Source organism: Melanostigma gelatinosum (assembly GCF_949748355.1).
Source record: "Melanostigma gelatinosum genome assembly, chromosome: 8".
Classification (NCBI taxonomy): Eukaryota; Metazoa; Chordata; class Actinopteri; order Perciformes; family Zoarcidae; genus Melanostigma; species Melanostigma gelatinosum.
This window is the reverse complement of record NC_136641.1, coordinates 25,249,999-25,276,356: the sequence shown is the minus strand read 5'-3', so window position 1 is coordinate 25,276,356 and position 26,358 is coordinate 25,249,999. Positions and strand designations below refer to the sequence as shown.

At 43.9% G+C, this 26,358-nt stretch overlaps 1 protein-coding gene across 1 annotated transcript; it reads left to right on the top strand.

Moving 5' to 3' along the window:
- Positions 1–397: 397 nt before the first annotated feature.
- On the top strand, positions 398–25,805 carry dnah12 (dynein, axonemal, heavy chain 12; the record flags this gene model as incomplete). The annotated part of the gene is made up of 72 exons (XM_079273934.1): positions 398–592; positions 951–977; positions 1,080–1,269; positions 1,366–1,429; positions 1,514–1,672; positions 1,789–1,984; positions 2,755–2,943; positions 3,056–3,209; positions 3,302–3,393; positions 3,504–3,682; positions 4,068–4,203; positions 4,294–4,419; positions 4,506–4,640; positions 4,755–4,948; positions 5,031–5,274; positions 5,384–5,569; positions 5,673–5,873; positions 5,966–6,160; positions 6,239–6,360; positions 6,451–6,586; positions 6,672–6,818; positions 6,954–7,073; positions 7,280–7,436; positions 7,546–7,718; positions 7,832–7,984; positions 8,069–8,308; positions 8,541–8,786; positions 9,314–9,433; positions 9,550–9,659; positions 9,794–9,977; positions 10,116–10,256; positions 10,337–10,420; positions 10,590–10,778; positions 10,911–11,030; positions 11,209–11,397; positions 11,474–11,625; positions 11,784–11,922; positions 12,071–12,237; positions 12,355–12,610; positions 12,751–13,047; positions 13,547–13,725; positions 13,938–14,130; positions 14,292–14,453; positions 14,571–14,765; positions 15,323–15,456; positions 15,536–15,698; positions 15,787–15,867; positions 16,272–16,448; positions 16,615–16,746; positions 16,851–16,940; positions 17,043–17,183; positions 17,297–17,538; positions 17,621–17,768; positions 17,878–18,023; positions 18,562–18,776; positions 18,864–19,056; positions 19,149–19,341; positions 19,439–19,611; positions 20,217–20,357; positions 20,452–20,610; positions 20,738–21,033; positions 21,473–21,726; positions 21,814–21,954; positions 22,034–22,171; positions 22,251–22,484; positions 22,596–22,784; positions 22,973–23,076; positions 23,183–23,387; positions 24,272–24,409; positions 24,518–24,609; positions 24,709–24,776; positions 25,612–25,805. The coding sequence occupies 72 exons, from the start codon at positions 398–400 to the stop codon at positions 25,803–25,805; spliced, it is 11,814 nt and encodes a 3,937-aa protein (XP_079130060.1).
- Between the last annotated feature and the right edge of the window lie 553 nt (positions 25,806–26,358).

The window sequence follows — 26,358 nt, the reverse complement described above, 5'->3', positions numbered from 1 at the left end:
ATAATGAATGTGTCGGCCTGTATGTATTTCCGGTCTACTTAATGAACCTCAGATTAAATAAACACGACAAAGCCCCGCCTCCCTCCCATGGCTACCATGTTTACTGTTGCTGCTATGGAAACGACGGCGTTAACTTTAGTCCCAGAAGTCCGTTCACAGTTTAAATTGAATACAATTTAAATTATTAGCTGTCAACCAGTTACTCACAGCAAGGATACATTGCATGAACGAACAGGTAAACCGATAGCTAGCCTGTTTGTTATTCGCTGACATTTAAATTGAAACTTTATAAATGTGGGTACAACTGCTACATCGGCTTGTTCGGTGTCAAATGTAGCAAGATGTTCGTCTTTATTTGCGTGTGCCTCTGGTTGTTTTCAGTGGCGTGTTGCCAGAGATGGCCACCTCAGAGCACCTCACAGCGGAGAAGGGGTGCAAGTCCAAGTTTCCAGTCCTGCCCCCGATTGCAGTTACGCCGCCGTACCGGGGTGCGGTGGGACAGACCGCCGCAGCGATGGAGCAGTCGCTGGAGGAGATAGCGGAGAAGATAGCGGTTCAAAAGAAACGGCTGAGGCACAGAACGAGGAGCAGAGTGCAGCAAACGCAGCTCCGGATGATATTGTATGCTGTTGTTGTTTTTCTGTCAGCACCTCAATGATAGCCATGCCCATAAGAGAGAGCTCCCAGCATGTCATTTAGGCAGTTAATAATTCAGTATAGGCCGTTGAGTTTCCATGCAATGTGACAGTTTGTTGACTGAACTATTCCAGGGTGTCTAGAGCGATGGAGGCTTCCAGACAGAGCAGAGAGAGGGGAGCAGTGCGCAGCCAGTCACCAGAACCAGAGTTTCCACCTTCTGTATGTATGACAGCGTTCTACCTGTGCACACAATTCAAATATAAATGTATGTACAAATATTGCACAATATCATTTCAATACTTCCTTTTCAGATGCTCAGCGAGGAGCAGAAGCGTAGGGTAAGATGTGATTTTATTTTGACCTGTGAAGAGACTAAACCTGTATACTTAATCTCTATGCATGTCAGGTGTCTCCTATTTTATTTGTGGTCCCATTTACAGCTGAACTACACCTTCATGAAGCGGTGTGTAGAGAGCCGTCCATTCGCTCCAATCCAGCCACAGTGGTTGGACTCCATCATTGCCCGAGTGTCGCCCAAGCTGACAGAGGGCCCTGAGACAAATAAGCTGCTGCAGGAGCTCTGCAAGGAAGTCAGCGACAACTTCCACAATGTGATCGTCAAGCACACGGGTAACTGGCAGTTATTTGTGTGTATGTCTGCGGTCTCAGAGTACATGTAGACTTCAGGTGAACCATGTCTCATTTTTCCATATTCACTCCCTTCAGTGGACACAGTACTCAAGGATCCAGAAGGTCCTGTCTCAGACAAACAGACAGATGCCCAACCAAAGTGAGGGATTTATCCACAATAACCAAATAGTTGGTCTTTTTTTTTTAATGCCCTTTTGTAAGTTACATTTCCAATCTTTCCCAGAATTCTTAATTTCAACCAATCATCACATGAGAGCTTTATCAGAAGCCGCAAGATGATGAAAACCAATTTGCACATTCTTCATCCGGTCATGCAAACCGTCTTGGATATTGGCAGCAGGACGTTTTCTCCACTGGTCCTGGTTGATCTTTCAGGATTCAGGTAAGGAAAGACACCAGGAATGCATCATGGCGCTGCTTAAATTACCGCACGACTACTTTTCTTTTCTTCACGGGAAGATTTGCTCAAGTTTCTTTCTGGTTTGATTTTAGCTCCAGTGCTTCAGGACCCGTGGACTGTAAGAGCCTGCAGAACAAAATGGCCGTGGAGTGTAAGAGGACAGAGGATCGTATCATGAACACCTGGTTTCCCAAAGTCATCCACGTATTGACGAGCAAAGAAACACTGAAGGGAGTTAAAGAGGAGAAACTGGAGTCCTTCTTTGACTGTGTGTCTACCCTCATCTCCAATCAGGTGAGAGGATGCTGGCTTGAGTCATAATGAACCATTTAAAGGAATTTAAATTAAGGTTGTTGCACTCAGTACTGAATCAAAAACAGTACTTGTGAATTATGTTAAAATGTCAGTTATTAGAGACATACATTAAGAAGCACAAAGAGATGTACAGTATATGTGTATTAATTTGTAGATATACATGTGTCCTATATTTCCACCTAGCCTCATATAATTCTATCCTGATCACACATAAAATGGGCATGCACATAAAATGGGCATACACACACACACACACACACACACACACACACACACACAGAGAGTTCACATGTAATACTCCTCAGTTTGTTTTTGTCGTCTCTTTGTCTTACCTTGAATCATCTCTTTTAGTTGTTTTTGTGTTTGTGTACCGGTCTGAACCGGTTCTGTAATCTCTTTTCTTCACAACAAAAACAGTCAAAAAAATAGATAAAACACTAAGAGACACGTCATCAATTCAAACCTAACCGGGTTTGTGTTTTCATATGAAGCCAATTGAATTGGTCAAGCAAGATTGTGAGCTATAATCTCATCACTTTATGTGCATTTATAGCTTGTATGAACATTTTATCTCCTTAGTGATTTGTACAAGCAGCATGTCAAGATTTAGCCATCACAGATGATTTGTTTGGTACTTCATTTATATGGCATGTTGCTTTTTTAATGAACTGCATGGCTACCGTTGCATTATTTGTATGTATGTTCCTTGATTGCTAATTTAGACTCATTTTTCTTTTTTTATTTCCCAGTTGAAATCCTTTCTTCAGACGAGTGTAGAGGAGTTCGTCAATCTGTTTGATCCAAGCAATCGCCACCGTTTGCCCCTCTTTCGTATGGCCTTGACATTCGATGATGAAAAGATGGAAATTTATCCCACCTTACAAGATCTGGAAGCTTCTGTTTTTGAGATTCTTAATGCCATCACAAACACACTGCAGGTGAGGTTATGTGTGAAAGCCATTTCAAGGAAAATTACCACTTCATCACCAGTTCATGTGAAAAAAATATATAAGTTGAGCTGGTATTGATATCGATGACGGCGCCCCACAGAAGGTGCAGACGATCCCATCATGGCTGGCACAAGATGTGCCTTCGTTTGTGGATGCCAAGATGGCTGATCACATCCTCGCTTGGGCTCGGGTCACCGTGAAGACCGCTGTGTGCAAGAATCTAGAGGAAGCTGACAAACACTTCCAGAGCTATGGTGATGTTTTATAATCCAATAATTCCCTATCATCACCCCGTTAATTCTATTTCCATTTATTCCTGACTTTTTTTTTTTGCTTTATTTTGCAGTTGACAACTATGACTGGCTTGTCAATGGAACGGCACAGGCCAGAGTGGAGGAGTTCATGGAAGAGGAGCACTCTTTTGATGAGTACACTAAGGTAACAAATCATGAAGTTTTAAGTAATGCCGCAGACATTATAGATCTATTCTTGCCTTGTTATGAGTTCATTGGATGACTGTCGATGTGTAATCTCACTGCTTTTTACAGCAAGTGGAGGAGTTTCGTGTTCTGTCGAAGGAGATCATCAGCCTTCCAGCAAGACCCCACTTCTCGATGGTCCATCTGGACTGTGAAGAGCTGAAACTGGGGCTGGCCAACAAAGCCCAAAACTATGCTGAAATACTTCTGAAGAAAGTGATCGCCAGCCACCGGGAGCTAAATCTACAGTGAGTCACTTCTTGTGACATTCTTTAAAGGAGCAGTGTGCAGCATTTAGGGAGATCTATTGGCAGAAATGGAATGTCATATTAATAAGTTTATTTTCTTTAGTGCATGATCACCTGGAAATATGAATCGTTGTGTTTTTGTTTATTTCTACATATGGAGCCGGCCCTCTTCACGGAGCCGGCCGCCATGTTTCTACAGTTTCTACAGTGGAACAGATTTGATAAACCAAACACTCTTCTTCTACACAATTGGCACAAGTTTCAGTTGGGTGCAATCTGCAACCTCACTGCTAGATGTCGCCAAATCCTACACACTGCACCTTTAACATGACTGTCTGCGTTTAAAAGGCTTTCTTCTCACAATTCTTCTTGTGTCTGTTCAAAGGATCTGCTCTGAATTTGAAACCATCAACGAGAACGTTCTGAAAGTACCAGAAAGTACAGAAGACATGGCCCAGATCATTGATCGCATTCATTTCGCCAAGACAAAGGGTATCGAAGAACTTAATGAAAAAATAAAGGTGAATAACTCGAATCTCACACTAAAGCATTTTGATCTTAGTTATCTTTTATAAATTCTAACAGCATTTTACCACATTGCGTTGTGACAGGAAGCCTTCTGTCGACTGATCTACATCCTGGATGTCCACATCATCGAGCCCGAGGAGCTGGAGCTCAATACGACCCTCTTTCTCTGGCCGCGGAAAATCCTTGATATCTTTGAACTAAGTGATGAGGTAATGCCCTTGTGTCTGCCGATCACAGTATATCATGGCTGTTTTTTAAGGATGCCCTGATTCTGGACGGCTATGTCATTTTCTAGATGATGCAGAAGGCCATGCAGAAAGGGGAGAAGGATCTGCTCGCTCAAAGAAAAAGATTGATGGAACAGCTGGAGAAGTTGGGGTGCAGGATTGAGGAGTTCCCACTTTGCTCTGAGATGGAGTTGATGCAGCAGGTACACTAGCACTTTCAGATAACCTTGTAGAAAAGCATCGTAAAACCTCATTTTAGTGTGATTTTCTAGCTGTACAATGGAAAATAATACTCTTGTCATCACTTTTTGGTTCAGTATGTAACAGATGTCAGAATGGTTCAGAAACTTCTCCAGGAGGCTGAGGAGGAGATCGTCTTCATGAACAGTGAAGAGTTATTTTACAAATGGGACCAGACATGTTACCCAGAAGTTGAGGTCATCAAAGCCAGTATTTCACTGTATCAGAAGCTGTTCGGACTTGTGCTGAACTGGCAGCACACACAAAACAGGTCTGATATTAGCTTGATGCTTTGTTGTGTTTCAATCGAAACATTTCCCCTAATAACCATTTGTTATCTTCTGTGTGAATAGATGGATGGACGGTTCCTTTCAGGACCTGAATGGCGAAAGCATGGAAGTAAAAGTGGACGAGTTCTTTAGGGAGATGTTCAAGATGCTCAAGTTTTTCCAACAGAAGCAGAATAAGGCCGAGCAAGAGATGGAGAAGATTGCTGGGAAGACGAGGCAACAACCTTGTGAGGATGATCCAAGGAAGCAGGAAAGCCCCACAGTACTTTTGTGCTCCACTGTAATGGAGCAGATCAAAGAGTTCAAGGTATCACATTTAACTGGCATCTCAAAGGGGCTCATTATAAGGTCTTGCAGTAAGTGAAGTCTTGCTTGTTGATGCTAAACCAGCATGTTGAACGTGTTGGCACCAACAGGAACATATCCCCGTAGTGTCCATCTTGTGCAATCCAGGCATCAGAGCTCGCCACTGGGATCAGATGTCAGAGATAGTGGGGTACGGCCTTACTCCTGACTCTAGTACGACACTACGCAAAGTTCTCAAACAAAACCTGGCCCCTTACCTGGAAGAGTTTGAGTCCATTAGCGTCACTTCTAGTAAAGTAAGACCTTTGACATTTGTGTTTGCTTCTACAGCGTTTGCTATAAACTTAATACTAAATCGATGTGCTGAATGCTATGTATCCCGCTTATGTGTCTCTCTAGGAGTTTGCCATGGAGAAGGCCATGCAAACCATGGTGCGTGTCTGGGATGTCATTTCTTTCCACCATCAACCTTACAGGGAGACCGGAGTGTCCATCCTGACCTCTTTGGATGAGGTTCAGACTATGCTCGATGACCAGATTGTGAAGACTCAGACTATGAGGGGCTCACCGTTTGTCAAACCTTTTGAAAAAGAGATCATAGTGAGTTTATCCACCCAATGATAATGATATAATTCTCAGTTTGCAGTTTCACCAGTCCTGCAGAGATGTATCTGTTTGTTCTGTGACCTCAGCAATGGGAGGAGCGTCTGCTTCGTATCCAGGAAACCATAGATGAATGGCTGAAGGTGCAGGCCCAGTGGCTTTATCTGGAGCCCATCTTCTCCTCTCAGGACATCATGCAGCAGATTCCAGAAGAGGGACAACTTTTCAGAACTGTTGACAAAAACTGGAAAGAGGTCATGACGCACTGCATTAAGGACCCTAAGGTAGTTGTCGGAAAAAAGTTGATGCTGGACACATTACTCTAAAAGAAGTTTGTGGTAACTGATGATTCGTAATTGTAGATTCTGGCAGCAACCTCGCTGAGTGGTTTGCTAGAGAAACTGCAAGATTCTAACAACCTGCTGGACACCATCATGAAAGGACTGAATGTCTATTTGGAAAAGAAGCGTCTCTTCTTTCCACGGTAGACCAAATCGTATTGCAATGTTTCTTTAGAACCAAATTCATAGTTATTATCCCAGATTTTGATACTGACCACCAATGCTGCCGCCAGGTTCTTCTTCTTGTCCAACGATGAAATGCTGGAGATTCTGTCTGAGACCAAGGACCCACTGCGAGTGCAACCCCATCTGAAGAAGTGCTTTGAGGGTATTTCCAAACTGGATTTCCTACCCAATCTGGATATCCAGGCAAGGCTGTCACACATTTTTGTTATTGTTACACGACACCGTGGTTGATGGTCCTTTATTGAATTGCATACTGTTCTCCACCCAGGCCATGTACAGCAGCGAGGGTGAGCGTGTTCAGCTCATCCAGGACATCTCCACGTCTGAAGCCAAAGGAGCTGTGGAGAAGTGGCTGGTGCAGGTGGAGGATGTGATGGTTCGCAGTGTCCGAGATGTAGTAGCCCAGTCCAGGGTGGTGAGATCACTGTTCCCATACCTCAAATAATACACAGTAATGCTTTGTTGACTCTAATACCATCATGTTGTGTGTGTGTATCATATGATGAGTGAACATAAATCAATGGGTCAGTGTGTGTGGTTGTGCCAACAGGCCTACGCTAAGAGTGCACGGAGCCAGTGGGTCAGGGAGTGGCCTGGGCAGGTGGTGCTCTGCACCTCCCAGATATTCTGGACCCTGGAGGTTCATGAAGCCATTAGAAAAGGAGCTGATGTAGGGATTTACACCCTTTTCTCTGAAAATGTTACTTGTTTTGTTGGCTTTTCAAATACTAATAATAATAACTTCATTGATGTGAAAAATGTTTCCTGTTTTTATGAATATGAGAAAATTAAGTTGTGAAGTATTAATAGAGCTTTTTATGGGCCTGACACCATAACAGGATCGCCGGATAGTTATTGGGCTTTTGTTCTCTGTAGGGTTTAAAGAACTACTATGAACAACTCAAGAATCAGCTGAATGACATTGTGGAGCTGGTGAGAGGGAAACTGCCTAAACAAACACGCATCACACTGGGAGCACTGGTCACCATCGACGTCCATGCCAGGGACGTGGTCTCGGAGCTTATTGAGAAAGGTACCTCATGGCACCGAATGCAGGGTCGACTGTAACAGAGTTTTGTATTAGTTTAGAAATAGCACATCATTGAAAAATCGAAATAGTATTTTTTCCGTTTTTTTAACAGGTGTATCAAATGAAACAGACTTCCAGTGGCTAGCCCAGCTTCGTTACTACTGGATCGATGATGATGTTCGGGTTCGCATCATCAACTGTGATGTTAAGTACGCCTACGAGTACCTGGGGAACTCGCCGCGTCTCGTCATCACCCCACTGACTGACAGATGCTACAGAACCCTGGTGAGATATCTGACAAATGGCCTGCTTATTAAATATGATCGCTCTTTTGTTGAAATAACGCTGAGTGATCAGGCATTTCAACATTCAATTGATAAGCTTCCCCTCTGTTTTAGATCGGGGCTTTCTACCTGAATTTGGGTGGTGCGCCTGAGGGTCCAGCTGGAACAGGAAAGACAGAAACCACCAAGGATCTAGCCAAAGCTCTAGCTGTGCAGTGTGTGGTCTTCAACTGTTCTGACGGACTGGATTACCTCGCCATGGGCAAAGTAACACCAGCAAGAATGTTTTTAATTCTATATAACGCAAAAACTGAATTTTCTAACCAATCTTTTGGTGCAATTTCTCTCCAGTTCTTTAAAGGTCTGGCCTCATCGGGTGCGTGGGCATGCTTTGATGAGTTCAACCGCATTGAGCTGGAGGTGCTGTCTGTAGTGGCCCAGCAGGTTCTCTGCATCCAGAGGGCCATCGAGCTGAAGTTGGAGTACTTTGACTTCGAAGGGACCATGCTCAAACTCAATCCCAACTGCTTTGTGTCCATTACAATGAACCCTGGCTATGCAGGACGCTCAGAACTCCCAGACAACCTCAAGGTCTGTCATCAGTGAACACATCATTTATCATGCATTGTAGGTTGGCAATGTCAATTTCAAAATATTGTCTATCCTGCAATAACTGCAGTACTCAGCTCATCGTCAAATGGTACCCTGTATTGAATCAATGGTGCTTTTACACCCCTTCATTTTAATGTAACATAATAGAAAGAAGTGTGTGACTGTCCAACATTCACAGCTACCCAATGTTTCTTTCATTTCTCTGGTGTAGGTGTTGTTCCGAACAGTGGCCATGATGGTCCCCAACTACGCACTGATTGCAGAGATCTCTCTGTATTCATATGGCTTCCTCAATGCCAAACCACTATCGGTAAAGATTGTGATGACCTACAGGCTCTGCTCCGAGCAGCTCTCCTCCCAGTTCCATTATGATTATGGCATGAGGGCCGTCAAAGCTGTACTGGTGGCTGCAGGAAACCTCAAGCTCAAGTATCCTGATGAGAATGAGGACATACTGGTAATTGTGCTTAAATGAATATATTTGCTAAACTAGACAAGTGCACTCAGTTGAGTGCAGATATCCGCCAGGTGTGTCTGCAACGACCGCTTCTGTATTGTGTGATTGAATGAATACAACCCACAATTGTCTAATCCCCCGTCTAGACACCGATGGGCTGTAAGGCGTCCTAAAACACACTTCATTCAAACTAAAAAACAAGCGACGATTTATGCAGGCAATTGGCTCAAACTCATTGTGTATGCCGGGGCCGGTTAAGAGTTGTGAGTGACAAGTCAGTGTGAGTCACCATGAGAGGTCCTTGAGCAGCCAGCCATAACTGGCCATCCAAAATATTATGAGGTTTGCTGCAGCAGAATGCGAGATTAGCTGTGGACAGACACAGAGGTGCACACTCACTCACTCACAGACGCACACATATGACACATTTGCATTATCCTCTCGGTGGAAATAATAATAACAAAGACTCTGTACTGTATGCTCTCATTATATACTTCCCACTTTTCTCCACATGTTATAATGTCCAGCTCCTGAGGTCCATAAAGGATGTGAATGAGCCCAAGTTTCTCTCCCATGATATTCCACTGTTCAATGGAATCACCAGCGATTTGTTCCCGGGCATCTCCCTTCCTGAGGCTGACTATAAGGTCAGATATATTGAATCCGTTTCTTATTCTTTTGTCCTAAGTCTAACAATACCCGAGCATTTATTAATATTGTCATGTAAATTGTAAGCAATGTTTTTTTTTCACATCCTTGGCAGCTGTTTCTGGAGGCTGCTGAAGAGTGCTGTAAAAATCACAATGTACAGTCAACACCGGTCTTCTTAGAGAAGATGATCCAGACATATGAGATGATGATAGTCAGGCATGGGTATGTTGTATTTCACTTTCATTGTTATCATATTATGATATACTGTTTAGCATGTTTCCAGTCACACAGTTATAAAGTAAACGGCTGAAAGGAATATCTGATATTGCATGAAAATATAGTTTTTTTTGTATCAGGTTCATGCTGGTGGGGGAGCCTTTTGCTGGTAAGACCAAAGTGCTACACATTCTCGCTGACACGCTGACTCTCATGAATGAGAGAGGGTACGGTGAGGAGGAGAGGATCATCTTCAGGACATTGAACCCAAAGTCCATCACCATGGGACAGCTCTTTGGACAGTTCGACCTAGTTTCCCATGAGGTAAACCCGTGCCTCTTGTGTTCATTCTGCATCACAGATAAATACTGTGTATTTACAGTGTTGATGTCGATCTGGGACACAACAGGAGGCCCTCTCGTCATCTTAGTCTTTTTACTTCTTCCTTTTCCTAATTATTAGTGGACAGATGGGATTGTGGCCAACACCTTTCGTGAGTTTGCATCGGCTGAGACGCCAGACCGCAAATGGGTGGTGTTTGATGGTCCCATAGACACGCTGTGGATTGAGAGCATGAACACTGTGCTGGATGACAACAAAAAGGTACATAATGCACAGTAAATATGTGTGATAAGTTGTATTCATTTGTTTTTCACACACAACCTTTTTCTCTTTCTCCACAGTTGTGCCTGATGAGTGGTGAGATCATCCAAATGTCCAATCAGATGAGTCTGATTTTTGAAGCAATGGATCTATCACAGGCCTCGGTGAGTTGGAGGTTTGGAGTTTAATGAATTATTTATTTCGTTATTATGTAACAAAATGCTTGAACCAATGGGAATTAACAATGTACCCAGCCTGATTGACAGGATGTAATTGGATGTTATATAAAAAGGTCTTCTTTTGGTTTCCTTCGGTTGTTTTCTCCCACTGCAGCCTGCCACAGTCAGTCGATGCGGTATGATCTACATGGAGCCGTCTCAGTTGGGCTGGGAGCCCTTAGTGATTTCCTGGATGAACAATCTTCCCGATGCTCTGAAGAGCCCCGTCAACCGCTCCCTGCTGCTGGAGCTCTTCCACTGGCTCGTGCCGCCTGCCCTCAGGGTGCTGCGTAAACACTGCAGAGTAAGGGAACCCCCCCGGCCCAGGAACAACCTAACATCAACAACAAATATCTGTGGAACATCTAGACGTGCACTTTCATTTATATATAAAATACAGACGTGTTGTCATGCCGGATTATGGTTTTGTTCACAGGAAGTTGTTTCCACGAGCAACAGTAACACCGTGGTGTCCTTGTGTCGGCTGTTTGAGATGCTGCTCACTGAACCTGTAAAAATCAGTCCTGATGATAAAAATATTCGCACCTGGATCATGGTAAAGGGACTAATCATTTGAATTCTATTACAACCTTATTTATTCAAAAATCTTGTTTTGGAACAGCTGTTTACAAACCTCCATGCAAATTACTCTGAGTTTTTGTATTTGCACTTTCCATTTCAGTGAAATCATATGTTTGTATGGCACCTAGCCTCTTATTCTTCTGTGATTGCAGGCGGCTTTTGCCTTCTCCCTGGTGTGGTCTGTGGGTGGCAGCTGTGATGCAGACAGCAGAGAGAAGTTTAATGAGTTCTGCAGGCTGACCCTGTCTGGAAAGACGGACGGACACCCTATCCCCGCCTCTGTGGGGAAATGGGAGTGTCCAATGGATGAGAACGGGCTGGTGTATGACTACTTCTATGAGGTATGGTGTAAGGACACTCAGAGGATTCTTTATTTTTGTTTAAAATCTGTAAATCACACTGTAATCTCTTGAATAGTTCAAAGGAAAAGGCCGCTGGGTTCACTGGAATGATGCCATCAAGAATGTCAACCTGGGGGACAAAAACACCAAAGTGCAGGAGATCATTGTTCCCACGATAGACACAGTTCGCTACACCTTCCTCATGGACCTCTGCATCAGATACGGAGTGTGAGTATTCTCGGGGGTCACAGTGGCCCTGATAGACACAAATTCTTTGCCATATATTCTACAGAGTGTTTCTTATTTATGTTACCCTGGTATTATTACCTTTCATCTGACAAACTAGATTTTTGTTTTCAAAACCTTTCCACTGTTGCTCTCCTTAGGCCTCTCCTGTTTGTTGGTCCGACTGGCACCGGGAAGTCAGTGTATGTGAAGGAAAAGCTGATGAACAATCTGGACAAAGACCGCTATCTGCCCTTCTTTATCAATTTTTCAGCTCGCACGAGCGCCAACCAAACTCAGGTCAGCGTTTAGGAAGCAGGGATGAAAGAATGTTCGCGCAGAGAGTTTTTAATCGCTAGGAAAACATTATTCGACTGTAATAATCAAGACAGGACACACGTTTCATTTTAAATAACTGTGTTGATTCTGTATTAATTGCGTCTTCCAGAATATCATAATGTCCAGGTTAGATAAGAGAAGGAAGGGCGTGCTCGGGCCCCCCATAGGAAAGAAGTGTGTCATCTTTGTAGATGACATGAACATGCCTGCACTGGAACAGTTTGGAGCGCAGCCTCCCGTGGAGCTTCTTCGACAGTATATAGACCATGGAAACTGGTATGAACCCATCCACGATTAGATGCCAATTCCATATCAACATAAGAGAATGATAATAAAGGAAGAGGAGTATGTTTACTGCTTCAGAGTAATTCATTTACCGTTATTCTCTGGCAGGTATGACCTGAAGGACACCTCCAGGATCTCTCTCGTTGACCTGCAGCTCATCTCAGCTATGGGCCCCCCCGGCGGTGGGAGGAATGCTGTGACACAACGCTTCCTGCGGCACTTCAACATTTTTAGCATCAACGCCTTCAGTGACGACACCATGGTTCGCATCTTCTCCAGCGTGGTGGCCTTCTATCTCAAAAACAATGAATTCCCGCCGGAATATTTCACCGTTGGCAACCAAATAGTAACAGCTACAATGGAAGTGAGTCACCCCGAAAACGCACATGAACTGTTCAAATGAAAGAAATGTTTTCTCCTGCATGCGCAAAACGCTCTCATCAGTCATATCCTGTGTTTTCCAATGCTTTAATACTTTACCTGTATGCCTTTTAATTCCCAAAGGTGTATAAGAAAGCTGTGGAGAACCTGCTTCCAACTCCCGCCAAGTCCCACTACACCTTCAACCTGCGGGACTTCTCACGCGTTGTCCAAGGCTGCCTGCTGCTGAAGAAGGATTCACTGGAGAACAAACGAACTATGATACGCCTGTTTGTCCATGAGGTATTCCGCGTCTACCATGACCGCCTGGTGGATGACAAAGATCGAGCATGGCTCTACGAGCTGATGAACAGCATCCTCAAAGATCACTTCAAAGAGTCCTTTGACCAGGTGTTTGATCACCTGAAGCAAAGCAGCAGAGTAAGTTGAGATTCAGTTCCATTTGCTGTAGTATTTTTCACAGTTTGTCAGGAAATGCAGGAAAGAAGAGGATCTGCTCTGGCCTGTTATTAGAAGTGGACGTAGTCACACATTTGTTCGTGAGAAACGATTTTGAAGCCTCCAGTTCAGCTTTTTGGCCGTCGCCATCTTGTTTTTTTGCAACCAGAAGTGACACGAGAGGGAGGAGCGAAGTAAAACCAAGCATCCCCTGCTTTATGGTCTGTGTGACTCTAAATGGACCATAATGTACTAAATGAACATCATGCTGTATTGAAGAAGACTTGAAACTAGAGATTGAGACATAAACTCATGTTTACAATGTTTACTGAGGGAATAAATCAAGAGAGAAGTAGAGTCATTCTCTCATAGACTTCCATACAACCAGAGGAGTCGCCCCCTGGTGGACACTAGAGAGAATGAAACGATTAGTAAAATCTAAATGTTTTAATATGTTCCATACCTTTTCTTCCTTTCTCAGCTGGTTGAAGAAGACATGCAGAATCTTCTGTTTGGTGACTACATGAACCCCGACCTGCAGGATGATGAGCGTTTGTACGCTGAGGTGCCCTCAATGGAAAGCTTTTCTCAAGTGGTGCAGTCGTGTCTCGATGAATACAACCAGATAAACAAGAATCGCATGAACCTAGTCATCTTTCGGTAAACATCTTTGCTATTATAGAGTCAATCTAAATACATATTAGCCGTAGCCTATTTATTATTAAATGGTAAAATCATTAAAAGATGGAGGGTTTGATTCTTAGAATGAGCATACAATCAAATGAGTTGACTTTTTGTGCAGTAAGTTAATGAAATTATGTTTTTATAACTCTGTCTTTGCATGGAACCTAAAAAATGTCTGAACTATGTAGCTATGTCCTGGAGCACCTGTCCCGTATCAGCCGTGTGTTGAAGCAGCCAGGAGGCAATGCCCTGCTAGTGGGAGTGGGAGGCAGCGGACGCCAGTCCATCACCCGTCTGGCCGCGTCCATGGCCCACATGACCATGTTCCAGCCTGAGATCTCTAAGAGCTATGGCATCACTGAGTGGAGAGACGACCTTAAGGTCAGCCTCAAGCTTTAGGACATACTCCTGTAATTCTGATGTGTCACTTCTTCTTATTTTCGTGCCATTCTGATCTCGGCTTATGATTCTTTCCGCATTTTCAAAACAGCCGTGGTGGACTTGAACAATACCCTGTCTCCTTGCGTTAAATTATACTTTAGATGCAGCTGAAAAATGCCGGGGTGAAAGGTCAGAAGATGGTGTTCTTGCTAACTGACACTCAGATCAAAGATGAGGCTTTTCTGGAAGACGTTGACAGTGTCCTGAACACAGGAGAGGTGCCCAATCTGTTCGCCATAGACGAGAAGCAAGAGATCATGGAGGTAGGTCGTCACAAACTGTATTTATATCCTTATATAGAGCAATGTTTACCTTGTTTAAAGGCTGCATGCATGTGCGTTTAATGTACTTCATCTCTCTCTCTCCCCCTCCCTCTCTAGGCAGTACGTACCATTGCCCAGGCTGGCAATAAGAATTTGGAGTTGAGTCCTTTGACTCTGTTCGCCTTCTTCGTGGCACGCTGTAGAGAGAACCTTCACATCGTTGTGGCCTTCAGTCCGATTGGAAATGCATTTCGAAATCGCCTGCGCCAATTTCCATCTCTAATCAACTGCTGCACCATTGACTGGTTCCAGGTGCTGTACAGGCATTGGGAATATATGATCGCTTATAGTGTGCATTTCATCTTTAGTATTTGGAGAGGACTATTATTACAAACTCCCAGGTTTGATATTGAAAATATTATGCCATATGTTATTTATATTTGAAATCATGAATATTTGAATAATATATAGGCTATTTATGTTTAAGTGATACTCACAAAGACCTCTTGCTCTGGTGCAAATGGGTCTCTATGATGTGAAGCAAGATGAGCTTCCTGAATTTGCACCCAAAATCCATAATTCTCGACCAGAAATAAAACACCAAAAGAAAAGAAAAAACATCACAGAGATGCCGATTCGAACATGACTAATATCATCACATGACCTCTTTCTTGACAAATTACAGACATGGCAGATTCACACAGGATTAAGATCACATATGACCCTCGCACGTATTGCAAATGACCAGATGTCCCCGGGTCATACTTGTACTGTGCGAGTAGGGCTCTAGATAGATGCTTTACCAAACAGTGTGGGCAGTCTGTCTCTGTCCCTGTCTTCACTGTGCTTTCTTCTCTCCGCCCTGACAGCCGTGGCCAGAGGAGGCTCTTGAGCGAGTAGCCAACTCCTTCCTGGGCTCACTGGAGATGAGTGAGAACGAGAGGCAGGAGGTCATACCCATCTGCAAAACATTCCACACGTCTGCCAAGCAGCTCTCACAGAGGTAAAAGACATGCTTCTTTATAACTTGTATATTCGGAGGTAAATTATGAGTCCTAATTACACTGTTGATTTCATTGCAGGTTCCTCTCCGAGCTAGGTCGCCATAACTACGTGACACCCACATCCTACCTGGAGCTGATTGCAGCTTTCCGTCTGCTACTCACTCAGAAGAGAGCAACTGTCATGAAAGCAAAGCAGAGGTATACTAACGGTCTGGATAAACTGGCCTTCGCTGAATCTCAGGTACATGCAGGACTACTTTTTGTTTTGTTTTTGTTAAAAATGTTCAGGATAGCTGCGTTTAAGTCATTTTCACAATGTTTCCCTGCAGGTCGGCGAGATGAAGAAGGAACTTGTGGACCTGCAGCCCAAACTGGAACAGGCAAAGATAGACAACCACAAAATGATGAAGGTGAATACATTTCAGACCGAGAGCAACGTTTCCCACACGGTTTTGTCTGGCGACCCACTTTTTATAAATGTTAAACCATAATGTTCCCAATTCAGGCCTTATCTATAAATCGTAAGAAGAGCAAATTTGTGCTTCATTGAACGTTCCTGACCATTTTTACTGCCATTTCCGCATCACCTGATATCTTGAACAAGTAAACCACATATTTAGAAGAGATATACGTTTGATGAATCACAGCTTTGTAAATGAGACCAAATAAATGCATTTTAAAATACCTCTCATCAGTAAAACAAACTGAATGTATGTTAGCCTTTCATATTAGTTTCAATGTTATTAGTCGTTATTAGTAGTATACAGCTTATCTGAATATCCTGAATGTAATTGTTTGATGTGATGACTTTCAGGTGATTGAAGTGGAGTCTGTAGAGGTGGAAGCCAAAAGTAAAGTTGTGCGTGTTGATGAGGAGGCGGCAACCATAAAAGCCGATGAGGCTCAGGCTCTGAAGAACGAGTGTGAGAGCGACTTGGCCGAGGCCATCCCGGCCCTGGAGGCCGCCCTGGAGGCCTTGAACACGTTGAAGGTGAGCACCGTTCAGCAGCACTGCTTCACCGCGACAAGTTTAGCCACTCAGACCACCGCAGTTTAGACGGTTGATTAAATTGATTAAGTTGATTAAGTTGATTTAGTTGATTAAGTTGATTAAGTTGATTAAGTTGATTAAGTTGAGCTGCCTGTTTGAATTTCAGCCCTCTGATGTCACAATCGTGAAGTCGATGAAGAGTCCTCCTTCGGTTGTGAAGCTGGTGATGTCTGCCGTGTGTGTGATGAAGGAGATACAGCCGGATAGGATAGCTGACCCGGCTGGGACGGGAAAAAGGGTTAGACTGAGAGGAAAAAATCAGGATTGTCCATCGAGAATATTTTAACATTGCAGCTTCTAGTAATATCGTGATGAGTAATGCGTTTTCTTTATTTTGTTTAGGTTTTAGACTACTGGGGTCCAAGCAAGAAGCTACTGAGTGACATGAACTTTTTACGAGATCTTAAAGAATATGACAAGGACAATATTCCTGTAAGTGTCAGGAAAGATACATTCTTAATATATTATTAAAAAAAGAATAAATGCCACTTGTATTTTGCTCTGACTTACGCCTCTATTTTTCTTTTTTTTTAGTTGCCCGTGATGCAAAAAATCCGTCGTGACTACATGACGAATCCTGATTTTGACCCCAAGATTGTGGCAAACGCTTCCTCTGCAGCAGAGGGCCTGTGCAAGTGGATCAAAGCAATGGAGGAGTATGACAGGGTGGCAAAGGTGCAGTGTTTCTGGCTCTGCATAGACGTGTTTCTCTTGACTGGTCCTGAATATATATGCATGTGTGTGTGTGTGTGCTTCAATTCATTCTGTGATCTCTGTTTGGTTTTAAGGTCGTGGCTCCAAAGAAGGCCAGCCTCGCGGAGGCGCAGGAGTCCCTGGCTGCCACCATGGGCCTGCTGGACCAGAAGCGAGCTGCGCTAAAGGAGGTCGAAGACCGCTTGGCCGCCCTTCAGAAAACCTTCGAGGACAAGACAGAGGAGAAGGCCCAGCTGGAGTTCCAGGTGGATTTGTGTGCCAGGAAGTTGGGGAGGGCGGAGAAGCTCATCGGTGGTCTGGGCGGAGAGAAGACCAGGTCGGGATGATGCACACAAATGTTCTGTTGTTATTTTTTACCAGCAATATATGCCACGAACTGAAGGAATCTCTGTCATTAGATGGTCCAAGGCAGCCGATGACCTGCAGAACACGTATGATAACCTGACTGGAGATGTTCTCATCTCCGCTGGGGTCATCGCCTACCTGGGGGCCTTCACTGCCGGCTTCAGACAGGACTGCACCAAGTCATGGACCAAACTCTGCCAAGTACAAGTCCTCCGGTTCTTCATTCAGACTTTTTTGAAGTCACCTTGTTTGAGTTCAGGCGTATTTAATTGCTTATTATCTTTCTTTTCACCGACCTTGATATCTCTAGTCTAAGAACATTCCATCAGCAGACGACTTCTCTCTCAGTAAGACTCTGGGAGATCCCATTAAGATCAGGGCTTGGAACATCGCTGGCCTTCCTAGTGACTCTTTCTCCATCGACAATGGTGTCATCGTCAGTAATTCACGTAGATGGTGAGTCTGTACTGCTGAAATGTTTAATTTACTTCTTGCTGCTTATACATTTGGGAAAAATATACAGTTTTTGGTTAAATGTGAAAGTGAAATGTGAAATGTGAAAACAAATTCAACGTAAGACTCAACTAATTCTTAAAGGTACAGTTCACCCCAAAATCAAATGTCGATATTGTTTTTAGTAACTTGCCTAGTTTTGGAGATATCAGCCGTAGAAATGTCTTCTCTCCAAAAAGATGTGAGCCAACACATATTGTCTTTCAATCATGGTTCCTGCATGAAACTGCTCACAACAACTTATGTGGATTACAGGTTTCTGGAAAGAGACATTGCCGTTGACTTTTTCAAATGCATTTTTTGGCACTTTGTGCCATGTCGTCCGATTATATTGGAGCGAAGGCAGACATCCCGACGGCTGATCTCTACAACACTAGGCAATTAACACCAAAACAATCTAGATTGATAAATAGCACCACAGGTAAAAGGAATGTTTTTGATTTTGGGGTAAACTGTCTCTTGAATGCTTGTGGTCTTGTAGGCCCCTGATGATTGACCCTCAGGGTCAGGCCAACAAGTGGGTGAAGAATTCAGAGAAAGACAACAACCTGACTGTAATCAAGCTAACAGACGGGGACTACATGAGAACTCTGGAGAACTGTGTTCAATTTGGAACACCGCTGCTGCTGGAAAATGTAGGAGAGGAGCTGGACCCCTCGCTGGAGCCACTGCTGGTCAAACAAACCTTCAAACAAGGTGCTGTGAATGTCAGAATGTGAATGTGTTAAATGTGAAGCTACAACTGAAAAAATTTGAACTTAAGGAACTATTTGTTTCACCCAGGCGGTGTGGATTGCATCAGGCTTGGGGAGAGTGTGCTCGAGTACTCCTGCGATTTCCGTTTCTACATCACCACTAAGCTGAGGAACCCTCACTACCTACCAGAACTGGCCACCAAGGTGTCCCTGCTCAATTTCATGATCACCCCAGAGGGCTTGGAGGACCAGCTGCTGGGGATTGTAGTTGCCAAGGAGAGGTAATCACTCTGAAGAAGTGATGCGAAGTATTGAAGTGGTATACCGGCGTGAATGTTTTATGAGTATCATTTCTGCTTCATCTCCGCTACAGGCCGGAACTGGAAGAGGAGAGAAATGCTCTCATCCTGCAGTCAGCTGACAATAAGAGGCAGCTGAAGGAAATCGAGGACAATATCCTGGAGACACTGCAGTCCTCCGAGGGAAATATCCTGGAGGACGAGAGCGCAATTCAGATTCTAGACTCAGCAAAGATCATGTCCAATGAGATTAGCAAGAAGCAGCAGGTGTGGACATTGCACAAAGAACTCCAGACCCGGATTGTGAATATGATGAGTCCGATGTGTGGTATTCTAACATCCTACTGTTTAACGTATTTCCCAGATTGCAGAGAAGACAGAGATCAAGATAGCAGAGTCTAGAGAGGGTTACAGAGCCATTGCCAAGCACTCCTCCATCCTGTTCTTCAGCATTGCTGATCTGACCAACATAGACCCCATGTACCAGTACTCTCTCAGCTGGTTTGTCAACCTCTACGTTAACTCCATACAAGACAGGTGAGTGACGCACATAAAGTGTACTCTGCAGTGTCCCCAAAAAAAGACAATGAATCAAGACTTTATGACTGCACCCGCTGTTTAGAAACGATCTGGATCTGTTGTCCATAAACACGAGCTTGGATATCACACAGGAATCACACGTTTAACAAAGAGGGGGATTAATGCAGCAACAGTTTTTTCTGTCAGATTGAGAAGAGATTTGTGTCAATGCTTATGGTACAGATGCCTGGACTGGTGTCATTCTCTCCAAATCATTCCTATTGTCTGGTAGAAGACATGACACGTTGTGATGAAGGACAGATGGAGGACAGAGTGAAAATACTTGTGGAGCTGCAGATGTGCCCTGCACACACATGAAATCTGCATTTTTCTACTGTTACGCCACAAGTATTAATTGTGGTCATAATGAATATTTGTCATTGTACTCTAAGCATACTTGACTAAAGTGAGAAGAAATAGTGACAATAGACTCAGTCAGCAAGATCCGAAAGATAAACTCCACACTGACGTATGACATGAACCTTTAGCATAGGCTTAACTAACTTTTAGGAGTTGTTCTGTGTTCATCTGAAGCTTCCTGTGTTTTGTCTTTTATTCTACAGTCACAAGTCAAAGATCCTGGAGGGAAGGCTTCGATACCTGATCGATCACTTCACCTACAACCTGTACTGTAACGTCTGTCGCTCTCTGTTTGAGGGGGACAAACTCCTCTTTTCCTTCGTCCTCTGCTGCAACCTACTCCTGTAAGTGTTCAAGCTAGAGGGTGATGATGGTCGAATGAATTACATTGAAGATGTACGATGTGAAAGTGTGCTGTCCTCTTCTTTATCCACTCAGTGCTAAAGAGGAGATTGAATACTGTGACTTAACATTCTTCCTGACCGGAGGAGTGGGACTGCAGAACACCGTTGCTAACCCCGACCCCAGCTGGCTTCAGGACAAGAGCTGGGATGAGACCTGCAGAGCCAGCGAACTGTCTGGCCTACAAGGAATAAAGTAAAAAGCATCACTCACTCAACCAAAAATGCTTTTTTTTATGACTTTATCTCCACAACGTCACTATCCTGTTGTCATGAATTCCTTTTGACTAATGGAGTGAATCTATGTGTTATTTATTCCACAGAGAGGCTTTCATCAAAAGCCCAGAAGACTTTAAATCTATTTATGACAGCAAAGAACCAAGCAACACTCTTCTGCCCGCTCCATGGTGCGAACAACTCAATGACCTGCAGAAGATGATCATTGTTCGCTGTCTCAGGCCTGACAAGATCGTTCCATCTGTGACTAAATTTGTGACTGGCAAACTGGGGAAGAAGTTTGTCCAGCCCCCTCCCTTTGACCTGAGTAAGAGCTACCTGGACTCCAACTCCACCATCCCACTTGTGTTTGTGCTGTCTCCGGGAGCTGATCCCATGGCTAGTAAGTACCTACAGTTCCAATGATTAACTGTCAAAGTTCCATATCATGCTTCCTCTGAAAAGCTTTGGAAACTGGAAAGATGCACTCAGTTGAGTGCAGATCTCTGGCAGGTGTTGTCTGCAATTTCCAGTTCTGTATTGTCTGATTGAATGAATACAACCCACAACTGGCTAACTCCGGACCTAGATTGTCAATAGCAGTATAAAACAGGCATTAAAAGGTGTTTTGAAAACATGTGTGAGTCACCGAAACCACTAGAGGTCCTTGAGCATGCAGCCAAAACTGGCCACCCAAAATATTATACAGTTTGCTGCAGCAGAATGTGAAATTAGCCGCGGACAGACCGAAAGGTGCACAGTCACATAGTCACTCACTCACTCACGGACGCATGCATGCGCATGAACCTCCTGACGGAGATAATAACAGCATCCCTCCACAGGCTTACTGAAGTTCGCCAGTGACAAGAACATGGACGGTGCCAAGTTCCAGTCCATCTCTCTGGGGCAGGGCCAGGGGCCCATCGCTGCCAAAATGATATCCACAGCCATGCAGGAGGGGACGTGGGTGTGTTTGCAGAATTGTCACCTGGCCGTTTCCTGGATGTCCAACTTGGAGAAAATCTGTGAGAACTTTAGTCCAGCAACATGCCACCCAGACTTTCGCCTTTGGCTCACAAGCTACCCTTCACCCAAGGTAAAGCTCAGTGCATATAAATGACTACTCATCAGACAGAGATTTATTCTGATTGTAGTTCTGAAGAAAAACCCTTTCTGATATCAGTTTCCAGTGACCATCCTGCAGAACGGGGTGAAGATGACAAACGAGCCTCCAACAGGACTACGACTCAACCTGCTACAGTCTTACCAGACAGATCCTGTTTCGGACTCAAACTTCTTCACTAGCTGCCCCGATAAGGAGCTGGTGAGAAGAGGAATTCTCATTTATTTATTTGATTGGTCTATACGAAGGACATCCTCTGACTCTTGGATTTCTCCACTAGATTTGGGAGAAGCTCCTGTATGGACTGTGTTTCTTCCATGCTCTTGTTCAGGAGAGGAAGAAGTTTGGTCCACTGGGCTGGAACATTCCCTACGGCTTCAATGAGTCTGACCTGCGTATGAGCATCAGACAGCTGCAGGTATTCATTCACAGCTTCAGTGGCCACGTTTCTACATGACAAGAATCTAAAAATGTATTTAATTTGTTTTGTTCTTTAGCTGTTTGTGAATGAATATGATGAGGTGCCCTTCGAGGCCATAACTTACCTGACAGGTGAGTGTAACTATGGCGGCCGCGTGACAGACGACTGGGATAGGCGGCTCTTGATGACCATCTTGGCAGACTTCTACAACCAGGACATCATCGAGAAACCTCACTACCTTTTCTCACCGAGCGGCAATTACTTCCCCCCACCAAAATCTATCTACGACGACTACGTTGTATTCATCAAGGTAAAGCCAACTGAGATAACGAACGTGTAGAGGATAAATATGTATTTGCGTGTTTCCTTTTTCCTCAGTTATGACTTCCAACTGATTGGCGATATCTTTGTTGTGTTCCAGAAGCTTCCGTTGAGCCAGGATCCAGAGATTTTTGGGATGCATGAAAATGTCGACATTTCTAAAGATCTCCAGCAGACAAAGCTGCTGTTTGATTCGCTGCTGCTCACCCAGGGAGGAGGAGATAAAGGAGGGGCTAGCTCTGGGAGTGACAACACGCTGTTCGACATCGCGAATGACATTCTTAATGAGGTACAAACTAATCAAACCTCCTCATCATTTCGCAGTTTTTCTCAGAAAATTACACATGACACCAGTTCAGGTGCGGCTTTCCAATAAAGTGCCAATTCCTGTTGGTGTTTCCTTTACATTGATTGTAATCTACATGCACTCAGTTGTATGTTCTTCATTTACACACTTGCTTACTTCCCCCCACCCAGCTTCCAGCTAATTTCGACACAGAAGCAGCCCTCTTGAAGTTCCCAGTGCTCTACGGGGAGAGCATGAACACTGTGCTCGTCCAAGAGATGGAGCGCTACAACACGTATGGACAAGCGGCTCCGTGCGGACATTTAAGACACACAGCGCATCAGCGCATCATCACCTGTATGACTTCAGTGCTGTTTCCTTGCTCTCTCTCTCTCTCTCAGGTTGTGCAGTACGATCCGTGTGAGCCTGCAGAATCTGTTGAAGGCCATCAAGGGTTTGGTGGTGATGGATGCTGAGCTGGAGGCCGTCGCGGGCGGTTTGATTGTGGGAAAGGTCCCAGAGAAATGGGCCAAGTGCTCTTACCCCAGCCTCAAGCCTCTGGGCAGCTACATCACTGACTTTCTCTCAAGGCTCAAGTTTTTGCAGGTGAGAGTGCTTAAAAGAAAAGATCATTTAGATCAGTGATTCTCACCCGTTTTCAGTGGGTCGCGGGCCTTTGCCTGACCAAAAAAAAAAAGAATTGTGATTTTATTTTGAAGGGCATTTTTTATGCAGCGGAATTATTCCAGCATTTGCGGCACTTGTTCAGCGGTGCAGGAAAAACACTGACCAATGCGGTGTGAATCACATCACGTGATGCAGCTCAGCCAATCAAATATGAGTATTCTGACAAGTTTCCTGACTTGAGTGAGATGTACACACACGGGGAGAGACGAGGATACAGACAGCAGAGCAGGACTGTTGAAGTGAGAGTTGTGAAAGTCATATCATAGGACGATTTCCAAAAGAGAAAATGACCAGAGCGACCAGAGTCATGAGACTCTGACTGGACAGACTCATCGAGGTGAATTCTTCCAACACTACTTTCTCTTTTTAGAAGATGAGAAAAATATAATATCGTGCAGGGCAATTCAGTGAACATAATTTATCTAAAATGAATTGTGTTACGTAATTTATTCTTTAATCCAGCCGTTATTTTACTTGAAATGAGAAGAACATTTATTCATGTATTTCTATGTATTATTTATAATCCATCCAGTTCAATTTGAAAAATGAGAATATTTGTTAAAATATAATTGATGTGTAGTTTCTTTATTTGATTTGACAGTTTACTACACAGAGACGTTACTAGACTTCTTGAATATAGATATACCCAAATTATTTATATTTAATTTGGGTAGTGGGTCCCGGCTTGTCATTAAGGGGTGATGGTGGGTCCCGCAGCCAGACCAGTTGAGAACCACTGATTTAGATGAACAGGATCACATGGGAGCTTTGTTGACTTCACTTTTCATGTGTGTGCCCCGTAGGACTGGTGCGACGCCAGTAAACCCAACGTGTTCTGGCTGTCTGGCTTCTTCTTCACCCAGGCCTTCCTGACTGGGGCTATGCAGAACTACGCCAGGAAGTACCACATCCCCATTGACCTGCTAGGCTTTGATTACCAGGTCAAAAGATGCACACTTTGTAATCCCTCTGTCTCCAGCTGAAAGATATTCTCATGACCCTAAAAGTAAACCGATCAGTGGTTTTGTGCTCATGATTTTATCTTGCAGGTTCTTCCTATTGATGAGTCGGACACACCGCCTGAGGACGGTGTTTACGTTCACGGATTGTTTCTGGATGGAGCTCGATGGGATAAAGGAAGGTAGATGTTAATACTAGGGTTATGTTTTATGAAAAAATGATATATTGTGACAGTGAAGAAGACTTGATAAACCGTAACTATTGTTTGTCTCCCTATCAGTGGAGTTCTGGCTGAGCAGCACCCCAAAGTCCTGTTTGATGTGGTGCCAATCATCTGGATAAAACCCAGTAAGTATATTACCATACAGATGAAATGGACGCCATTCATATTTCGAGGTGTCGAATTCAAACACATTATTGTAAACAACTGTGGCTGGAGACTGAAGATGCGATTTCATGTCCGTCCATCTCGTGAGCGTGGCATCTCAAGAACACCTGGAGGGGTTCTTCTTAACATTTAGAACAAACGTCCACCCAGACCACAGACTGTGAATAAGAAGTCGACGTAGTCATCGTGATTTCATCCATTGGTTTGTGGACTGCCGTTTTGAAGCCTCCAGTTAGGCGATTTCACCTTCTCTATCTTGGAATACGACCATCGCCATCTTGGCTTCTTTGCATTTTAAAACTGGAGATTGAGACCATAAACTCATGTTTACAATGTTTACTGAGGTACTGATGGCCATTAGAGAGAATGCAGCTTTAAGACACAGAACCGGAGGTTGACGCCTGACCTGGACTCAATAATTAAATGAGTGGATTTTGGTTGTCAAAGGTCAAAGATCAAAGGGCACTGTGACCTCACATCCATCCCATTCTTGTGATTCTTGTCAGAAACACCCTTAAGGCAAATTTCTTCAAATTTGGGGGAAACGTCCACTTGGACTCTAGATTTTGGTGGTCAAAGTTCAAAGGTCACTGTGACATCACAAAACACGTTTTTGATCAAAACTCAAGAATTCATTCGCTAATTATGACAATCTCACACAAACGTCTAAATAGGATAAAATGATGAAGTGACGACATTTTGGACAAACGAACCAACACGGGGTGAACATTCTAGTTTCCTCTTGATTTTCCTGACTCTCTGCTTCGTCTCTTTGCTTCCTTCTCTCCCGAGCAGCTGAAAAGAAGAGCATGGATGAGGCTCAGAAGCTGTACGTCTGCCCTCTCTACAAGACCAGCGAGAGGAAGGGCACCCTCTCCACCACAGGCCACTCCACTAACTTTGTCATTTCCATGGTGTTGCCCACTAGCCTGCGCCCTGAACACTGGATAAAGCGTGGTGTGGCCATGCTCTGCCAGCTGGATGACTGAAAGACTGAAGCACTTCACCGAGATAGTTTAAACAATGTGATGCCTTTTTTTATTCTGTCCTTTCACAATGCAAAAAATTAAACATGACAACTGTGTGTGACCACCTAGAGTTTGTGTTTCAAAGCTATGGAGAGATGATAAGCTTTTCAGTTCAAATGCCAACAAAATACAAAACTAGACGGTTTTCTGACATCATTTTCACAAAACAAACAAACTTAAAGGGACTTTAAATTCACATGGAGGTAACAAAATGTGCCTCAGACGCACTGTGAGTTGAGGTCATTACAAAACAAGCAAAAAAGAGTGCAATGCATTGGTTTTTATTACATTTCACAAATCTGGCTTGTCAGCTGCTACTCTTCAATAAAAAGATTCTGAGGCTGTGGTCCCTTTTCTCAGTGCCGACCTGTCTCTCTTGGCTGCTCACTGTGAGCTGATAATGTACTGTTAATGTGAAGGCTATGATCTGCTGCGCTGTCTGTTATCCAGGCTTTGCTGTCCTCCAGCACACAAAATAGTACAGCAACAAACATGGTAAAAAAAAAAAATTCTC